Consider the following 10091-nt stretch of genomic DNA (forward strand, 5'->3'; position numbering starts at 1 on the left):
GGTGTAAATTGTCGCAATGTCAAGTTTGAGCGCTGTGTGCGACTCATCTTAGGTAAGGACGATCCTTTTTTCTCCGGACACGACGAATCCGCAGGGTGTTTAAACTGAACACCCTCTGGCATCCCTGCAACTTTGACTACAAGTGCCAGAAAGTGTTTCTTGTATGGGAAGCATGAATTACAATCCTCCTTCCCCAGTGCTCTTCCTGAAATCAAACATTCACACATCAGATAAAGTGGTATAAAATTATCGGCACAATACAATAAATACATATTACCTACTTATAATTCTTCTAGGATGTTTGAAAGCAACTCATTTTCTCAAACAATTGAGTACTCTAATACTGTACATCTTATGCCCCAAGACAGTAGAAAGATTAACTGCTGTGCTCATACTTGCTATAGCAGTTTCTCAGCTCATCCTGCATCTACTTGTAAAGGAGAAAGCAGTCTTTTCACAGCATATTCTGTACTGACTTCGTGGGTTATAAAAACGAACAATGCCTGTCAGGCTGACTGCATTTCCCTGTAGCATGACACCTTAGTATAACAAAAATATAAAAGTCATTTATCTAATTGCAAGGATTTTATAGATTTTCCAAGGTATACAAATATTGACACTCTCTTACCATATGAATCATTAAATATTTTCTGCACACATTGGCGCAGATACTTGATGTCATATGGAATTGATGGCCTTTCTGCTAGCACATTTCTATATATGTTGTCATGTGGTAACACATGGTTCATGTCATCTAACTCCATCTCAAAATAGTATGCCACTCCAATGTGTGAAAGTACTTTTTCCTGCAAATTAAATTATTCCATTGTACTTTCACTATTAGATTGCAAATAAACGTACAGTGCACCTCTATACATCTAATACATACCAGTTTATAATTAAACAAAGGGGAAAAGGAATTATATACATGTCATGCCAGTGTCAAAGGGACGTGGTGAACACTTACCACCTTCCTCAGCTGCTGCACTAGCTGCTTCAAATATTTCTTTTTTTCTTCTAAAGTACTTGGAAGAGCAGGGGTTGCAGCCTCCCTCGCCAGTTTTTGTTTTTCAAGAGGCGACAGAGCGGCATATTCCGCCCTGCCTCTTGCGAGAAACATTGCATTACCTGTAAATATTCGTTCACTTCTTCGTAAGTTTTGGCTATTCTCAAAAGCTCCTTGAGAATGAGAGCTTATCACCTGTTTCTAAGAGTGTGATTTGCATTTCTCTACTACCTAATGGCATATTTCAAGTCGGCGTTGCACCCATCACTTTTCAATGTCAAGCGACTAACGAACTGTGCAATGGTTTTACCATCTTCCTGGACAAGTTTTTGGAATTTACGACGCACGAAAGTTGTGTATGGACGCACGATGTAGTGTCTGTTTAAAGCATCCACTGCCATTAATATTAGTCGTCGCCACCATTAGGCAACGTTTTAGACGTTTCACCCGCCATCCTGCTGTGTATAATAACACCTCACCCACGTCTCTGCTGTTTGTTAGTGTTAATGTGGTAGAGATGATCAGTCCAATGTTGTCGACATAGGCATTAAATTCTTCCAACCACGTCGACCATTTCACGCTGATTGTGATGGTACCACCAATTGCTTGGTCGTGTCAGCACACCCTTGTTGTATCCTGTGCTGCATCCCTTTTCGAACCCTATCCTCCCAAACCCATCTGCTCTCTAATTCTTTTGTCCAACTCTTATTTCTGGTAACAGTGCATTTCTGACGAGGTTATTTACAGTTTCGGAAAATTATGCATGCAGATGACCTTTACCACTCAGAAAATCCAAACCACTTAAGGTTTTGATGTTTACTGTTGATGCACGTAGCGTTCTTCGACCATGCCGGCTCTTTAAAAATAACAGTGATAGTCGATTTTGCTGTGTACCTCAATGCACAGTTAAAGCCGACAAATGTCCAACATTATCCTTTCATGGAATTCCGAATTCATATAGCTGCACTTACTACAAAAAACTGGAACAAAAACCTAACCTTTCTTCCTTTTTGCGACATCTGCTACAACAGAAGCAGTGATGCGGTGTTGTTGCAGCTTGTGCCACAAGGGACAATTTAACTGGAGTCTTGTGTCCCTTTCTATTTCAACAGATTTTTGCTGAGGGACCTGGCAAAATAATTTGAAATCCATAAAGAATAAATGCACATGTTAACCTTGGGCTATACCAAGCACTTTGGAAGAGAATATACAATGGTAATAAAAAAAAAAAGAGGAAAATGATTCCTTAATGCAGGCAAACATTCTCCATTGTCCTGGATGCCAGCCTCCTTACCCATGTAAGTGCCAATGAGAATCCTTCAAAAGACAATGTTAAACTGTAACCATGTGTATGAAAGAAAAGGACAGGAATAAAGATGACTTGGAGAGGTCAGCTAATTTCACTGTCCACTTCTAAAATTTTAATGTATCTAATAATACAGTGGTGAAAAAGAAAACAAACTTTGAGTGAGGTTAAAAGGTTTTCTTCTGATAAATCAGGAATATCTCCTGACATCACATTCTTTAGGGGAAGAGCAGGAAATGTGTCTGGTTTAGTGAAGTTCATGATGAAGCTGTCATGAAGTTTTTGCTGATGAGCCAGTGTACTGCCTCTAGGATATTTACCATACTTGGTATCAACCATTGGAGTCAGCTTCTTGCTTATAGAGAATGGTATCATTGCTGTGGGATGAAATGTTGTAATACTGTAATCATAAAACTAAAATAAATTTTTAAGAGGCTATTAACTATGTTGACCATCTCTTTTGTTAAAGCATAAAGTTCTCGATTGCTTTTGTGGCACTGATTAAGACCTGGTAATCACAATAAAACAATTTCAATTTAACAGTGCTTTCTTTGATGAAAACATTATCATAGACAATTTAGAAAATTTTGCATTAGAAAAAGAAAGTCTATTATACTCTCTCTCTCCTCTGTGAAATTGTTTCACTATGCCTTTTTAACAATTATTTTAGCGAGAAGAAAATTTTCACCGTCACTAACTTCAAGTGTGTGGGGAATTCCAGTTTTCGTGTATGATCTGTAGCATCGAGATGTTGCTTGACAACCATCGTTGTTGGGATTCGGTTCAACTGTATTTTTTTAAAAATCGGATAAATGCATGTGCAGAAAAAACAGAAAAAGCATCACAGGACCAGACACAACTTAAAATTAATTTGATCTCATCAAAATCTACTTCAGTATATGTTGTAATATATTTCTGATGTAAGAATATATTTATTTTTTTGCAATTATATCTATGACACTGACATAGTGGCACATTCAGACAAAAAGCTGGAATCACAATTGCACATTCACTCTGCAAAGGGTCTGCTGACCCCGTACGTTGAATATATATTTCTCGGCGAAATAATTGTGTCCACGCTCATGATTGCATTTTGCCGAGCTTCTGCAACTAAATCCTTCAATATCTCTGATAGAAATATCGGGTACGCATTGCAGATTTCGACAGGACACAGATGGGGTAAACGACTCGGACATGTTCGTGAGGTGTAAACAGGAAGTAGCGTGGGTTTCTAATTTCTGCGCATCTCTTTCCGCGCACCTGATTACGAAAAGGCGGATAGGTTCCTATTCTCCAGCTTGGAGTGACTAGCGTGTAGACTACGATAGTCAGATACCTAAGCACAAAACCTTTTGTAAATAAGTCACTCGTGGTTACGACTGGCCGCATGTTGGATATGCCTGACGTTAGGATTACACATGGCTAAAAATAAACTAGTATCGTCAGCAAATAGTCTGATGATTGGTTTTATGTCGACAACAATGTCATTATAAATCACAATAAACAGAGCTATATGGGAAACGCATGCAGGCACTCTGAAATATGTCTTTTTTTTCACCCTTCGTTAATACATCTTGAAAACGGTCAGCTAAGTAACTAGAAAATTTAACGATTGTTCTCTAATACTAACAATTATCTTTGAGGTAGCTTCGGTAAACTAGTCTTAGGACGATATCGACCAGTCTTAACAGAGAGAATAACCTCTGCTACAATGAAAGTTGTATTAAAGACTATCATCTTGATTTTTTTTTACACTGCTGTTTGTATTTGAGAATTTTTCTCAGTCGACAGTTTCTGGGGCGTTCGATGAAGTATTTTATGTATATCAGTACTTAACCATTATGGAACACATAACAACCAATGTTATTTTGGATTGTATTGCCATCAGATATCCAGTATCTTGAGATGTCAGAATAGTTAAGTACATATTTTGTGTATCTTTATTTACCTATTGGGTTGTGTGTGTATATATATATAACATGAATGAACAATAAAATACAACATTGTGGAGACTAATGTGTGTGTTGTATGTAATTTGATGGATTCAACCACCTACTCCATGGGATGCTAGATTCCTTGGCGAAGTGGATGTGCTTTGTCGTTGATGACAAAAATGATGATGCGAGATTGTCAGATCACAATTCTTTAGGACAGCACGTTAGCGATGATGATATGAACGACGAGGATGATTATGTTAATAGTGTGCAGCTACAACCACCTAACCTATGGATCAGTCATTCACAAGACTAACAACCAACAGAGGAGACCTCACAAGAATAAAGGACTAAAGAAAAGCGTCGAGTGATGATTAGAAATATGAGAGATCGAAAATGTCTGCTGTGGTGAACCTTGGGCCTTCCTCTGAAATTCGCCGACACGTGCATGTACGCAATACACTTACACTTTATTGTGTTCTCACAATGGCTCTGATCCACCATAGCCTACGTCCTCAATAAACAGCAGCGCAGTTTAGTGTAAAATGATCGAGAATTTTTGACAATATTTACACAAGTACCAAAAAACACCAATTTCCAGTCAGCTTGTTCTCTAAGTTTCCGGTGATCTGCTACTTGTAATCCACGGGGAGAATAAAAAAAATTATATTATTAAACGTCTTAAAAGTTCATAATAATAAATAACGGGACACTTTATATCCTCATTTTTAAAAGTGAAAGACTATTCTTTAAAGGAATGCAAATAATTTCCCTGTAATGAAGCGAGAGATTTTTTAGGCCTTAGTAAATGGTGAACAATGATATGAATATGCAATTTTTTAAATGTGAAACAAAGCGATACCTATTCTGCTGTAAAAAGGACATGTAACTATACCACAAAAGCCAGACTGGTCTTTACAACCTGTGCTTCAATGCTTTTAATGGCTTGTAGTAGTGTGTGACGGAGACAAACCAAATTCAGTGAAAATATTCCAGTAATCCATACAGGAATATACATTTTACTTATTTTAGTTCATTCTCGATTTCTTCAACTGGTGACCATCTTCAATAAAAGAAATATTTTTGTAGTGAAACTTTCTTTTTGTGAATTTCTGTTTTCGTGCTAAATTGTTAAAATTGACTAAGCGGAGTGTTTAAGAAAGAAACACGGAGACCACTCTCTCTCAAAGTGTGCAGTGTGTACCCTCTCGCTCCTATGCACACTTCAAGCACGCGCTCTAAAAAATACTAAGACAAAAGTCTGATTTCTATTTTATTTTTTATTTTAGAAGGTATATTTTCAATAGGAAAACACCAAAAGTTGTGATTTATTTTCAGATATCTTGTGAGAAAATGCGTAAAGGAAGCGCAGACACGCACACACCCACCTAAGATATCGCCTGTTGTGCACAGAGACGACTGACTCACCCACCCGTGCACGTCAATGCCCGCTCCGCTTTTGTTTAGCTTGGCTTTATTTATATTTTTGAATCCATAATTAAACAGAACAAAGACACCGTCAATTTTTCTCCCCAAAATAAAAGAAAAGCCCAGAAATATTTGTTCTCGTTAGACGTATTTAATTAAATTCGATCAAAGAGTTAGGTCAGTTAATAGTCAAATAAAGAAACCTTTCAAAAAATATTTTGGGCCATAAAAACGCGTAGATGACGCTGTGAAAATCAGAATATACGGCTACGTTAATTACTTTGGAATAAAATGTTTTTGATAATTAGCTTTTTCTTTCTTTGAAATAATAAACTAGATAACAAGAGCTTTCTCCTTTGCAAATGAAAGGAAAAAGTCGATATTTTGCAAGCACATAAAACATTTGCCGTTATTATCCTCTGAAGTAGTAGTGCCAGGGAAATAACAGGCGGAATGGTGTAATGAGTATGTTGATAAGCAGGCCAAGTCTCTAATTCTGTCGGCACTGTGAGGACGGGAGGCATACACAAAGGTAAAGTCCCTTGATGGAGCAGGATCCCTGTGTGCTGCCTCATCATGGACTTCATCACGTATGATGCTTTCAATGTGTTTAACATGATATCACAGTGTGTGATCAAGCCTTTAATTCTGCTGGTGGGCGTGCCGTCTAACGTGGTCAACAGCATCGTGTTCTGGCGACAGGGGCTGAGGGACCGCATGAACCTCTGCCTCTTCTGCCTGGCCCTCACAGACCTGCTCTACCTCGTGTCTGTCTTCGGCCAGAGTGTCATAGGACCTTTTGTAGAATTTGGAGACGAGCTACTGGGAAAAGAGATCTACCACAAGGCTGTAAAATTTACTAAATGGTTCACGCTGGAGATGAACACCTTTTCCACCTGCATCACCCTAGTTGTGGCTGTGGACAGGTGTGTGTGTGTCATGACCCCACTGCGGGCTCTTTCGCTCCTCAGCTCGCGGGCTATGGGGGGAATATTAGGGAGTATATACATCACCACACAGCTAGGCTTTTCCGTTAACATCTTCCGGTATGACGTCATTGCAGTAAAGGCCAACAACAGTAGTCACGTGACAGGTTGGAAGTGGACATCCACTAAAACGTGGATGGACAACTACACTTTATTTTCTACCATCCAAGAAGTGCTGTTGATGACCGTGTTACCGATAGTCATTTTTGTAGGGATTTCCGTCACAACAGCCTTGACTGTGGCGAGACTGCGGACCGCCATGCTGTGGCGGAAGTCGGTGAGCAGTAGTAGCAACAGCAGCCAGCAGGTGGCGCTGACTAAGATGCTGGTGGTGGTGTCGTGTGTGTACTTCGCCACCTCCGTTCCCTACGTGGTGTTTATAGTGGTTGGCGTGGCTATCGACGATTTTGATCTTGGAGGGCGATACCAGAATAGCTTTTTAGTCTGTGGCATTTTGGTGATCGTGCTGTCCATGGTGAGAAGCTCGTGCAACATCTTTGTCTACTTCCACCAGTCTTCACGCTTCCGGCGTGAGTCGCTTTCTCTCTCTACTGCCATCGGATGCTTAAGAGGTGATGCCCCACCTATCGGGCTTAACATCTCTATTTCAACAGCAGAAAGAAGAAAAGCCTAAAAACCAGCAAGACGTGGCAAGAGAAATGTAAAAATGAAGGTAAAGGTACTAAGAGACTGACAGACAACCAATCTAGTCCCACTCTGATGTTCTTAAAGACAAATATGTCTGACGAAACCAAAATAGAATGAAGTTTAATGGAGAATACTTAACAAGATGTACAGACCACCCAACCCCTGTGCTTCTGGTGTGTAATGAAAACAAACCAGAAAGAGAAGAACACTTTTTTAGATATAGACTGGCGCTAAACCTTAATAACTCTCAACCCACGTAAAGAACTCTGGCTTACTATACTTTTATTAGTAGCATCAATAGCGACAAGCCACCCAAAGTCCAGACTAGTATATGATAGCCGAAGGTTAGAACTGGATAACATAACCCCCAAAATATATATTTATACAAAAAATATAGCCATAAACATTCCCATGAATAAAACTATAACACGCAGAGGAAAAAATACAAACCGTCTAAAACCCAGTGAACAAGTAGAAACTAAAATCATACCAGAAAAGTAAATAAAAATAGAGCATCACGAGGGAAACGGCAACCAGAGCGGTTTCCCACCACGGTGGACTTCAGGCTTCCTAGGCCCCAATAGCAAGCGACAACAGCAGGACGAGATGGCACCAGCACAGTCCACCACCAGCCCAAGCTCGACAGGCCTCAGATTAAAATTAAGAAAAGATGGCACAAACACAGCTCACCCCCAATGCCAGCGGCAAACCAGCAGAGACCACAAGTAAGAGCAGACAACACTTGCGGCGCCATAAAACAACGACACTCTCCCCTCCTTTCACCCACCTCCCCCCCCCATAAAAATCCCCATCCCTCACTGCGAAATCACCGCAAGGTGGAAGCACTTTCCCTTCCAAAAACAAAGCACCAAGAGGCTCTGTCACCAGCATGTCGACTGTTGGGAATAAGAAACAGTTTGGCTCCGATACAGTTGCATCACTGCTTCTCGTACAACAGCAAGGAGTGGTTACGATATTACAGTAATACAGTGTGTGCTACAGTTTGTTGTATGCAGGTACGATTTACTGCTCTATTGTTGTTTTTATTTTGCTCAACTACCAACGGTGACTTCCACTGTGTTTGTGTTGATTAAGTTTGATAATTTGTAACTTTAAAAAGTTGCTTATAAACTAGTATCTACATAGATTTGTATTGTGACACACCCGACTTGTTCTTGTTTCTATAATTATTCCTAGCCTGCGTTATTTGCGAGGGAAGTTTTGCAAATTTTTGTAATTATATCTCTCTTAAAAAAAAACCAACAAAAAAAAAAAACAAACAAAAAAACAAAAACAAACAACAACAACAACAACAACAAAACAAAAAAAAAAAAAAAGAAAAAAAAAAAGAGAAGAAGAACCCTCGCCACTTAGACCCGTGTTGTTCGAGGGTCAACTGCACTGTCATCTACGGTTTTCAATTAATGGCAGGCTGCTTGTGAATGTTACTATGCAAAGTCAAGAGAGCTTGAAGGAGCTGATGATAGCATCCACTCCCAGAGCTCCCTCCTAGTGTTTAGACGAATACTTTTCTCGTGCAGCAACTCCACATCTCAATCGTGAAAACTTGCAGGGTTTGTAGTACTGTGGTCTCAAACATCTGTCAGAGGGGCACAAGTACAGTTTAACCATCTCTGCCCTACTACTGTCGTCTGCACAGACCAGCTTTAATTGTTCTAATTGTGATGTGTCAAGGTTGAGGAGTAGAGACGATGTTTTGTCAACAAACGTAACAACACGCATCGCATTAAATCTTATATTTTGTTTTCCAATGTGGACAGTAACTTTTAAATAAAGCAATAATAACACAGACCAACTCCAACCAAGTAGTTAGCAAAGAAAAACAACGAATGTAACAAATAAAATCTAGCAGCGAAAAGGTCGGGAAACAACAGCATTGATGTCGCCAGACAATGTTCATGAATCATAAGAAAAGAAATGAAAACAAAAGTATTGTGTAAAAGCTGTACAGTTGATATAAAATTGCAGCCTAGGACTTTAGTCTTCATAATCAGCATTTTGCAGGCTCTTCTGGCTTCCCTTAAACATGTCATGTCCACCACCTGATTGAACGGAAAAAATATTGTAAATGCACCTAGAATTTCACTGCATGATGCAAACATTAGTATATCAACCCTTGGCTGTTACTAATTTAAACTTACGAAAAGCATAATGAGATAAATTCACAAGGTTGCTTGATCAGTAATTTATTGATATAGAGATGCCATCATCTCTAACGTATGTCACTTCTGTGATGACAAGAAAGTTTATGATATTTGTGGTTTGGCAGCACTGGTGAAGACACTTGTTGCACGATCATTGGGAAACTCGACTGACGGAGACTCGACTAGAGTCGAGACTTAAAGTAGTGGGAAGTTTTGTTGCTGGACTTAAGATACCATTACTCAAAATAGATGTATATCTTCCAAGAAATCCCCTACATCGCTCCGACCGTTGGCCATTTTTACATGCTTAGACTGGCGATACGGTTTGATGATTGGTTGACCTGTTGGTTGGTTTAGCGGGAGAGTGCTTCCACCTACAGACGATTTCGTGCTATGGGGGAAGAGGGAGGTGGAACCGGAGAAAACCCCGTATGACCGGTCCTGCGAACAGATGTGTCATACAGAGAATGTTCCCAGACGAGATCTGAACCCAGAGCCTCTCACTGCAGTGGTGACAAGCAAATGGTTTAACCACTTCACCTCTGGCGCCCGGTGACAGGTAACAAGTTACGAGCACGCGAGAGCGAGATTTTGCAGGACGTGCTAATTAATTACAGG

General features: G+C 39.7%; 1 protein-coding gene across 1 annotated transcript; it reads left to right on the forward strand.

The window, feature by feature from the left end:
• Positions 1-6250: 6250 nt before the first annotated feature.
• On the forward strand, positions 6251-7294 carry LOC112565937. The gene has a single exon (XM_025241840.1). It carries the CDS (start codon positions 6251-6253, stop codon positions 7292-7294), a length of 1044 nt encoding a protein of 347 aa, XP_025097625.1.
• Positions 7295-10091: the final 2797 nt, after the last annotated feature.

The sequence above is a fragment of the Pomacea canaliculata genome, linkage group LG6 (genome assembly GCF_003073045.1).
Source record: "Pomacea canaliculata isolate SZHN2017 linkage group LG6, ASM307304v1, whole genome shotgun sequence".
Classification (NCBI taxonomy): domain Eukaryota; kingdom Metazoa; phylum Mollusca; class Gastropoda; order Architaenioglossa; family Ampullariidae; genus Pomacea; species Pomacea canaliculata.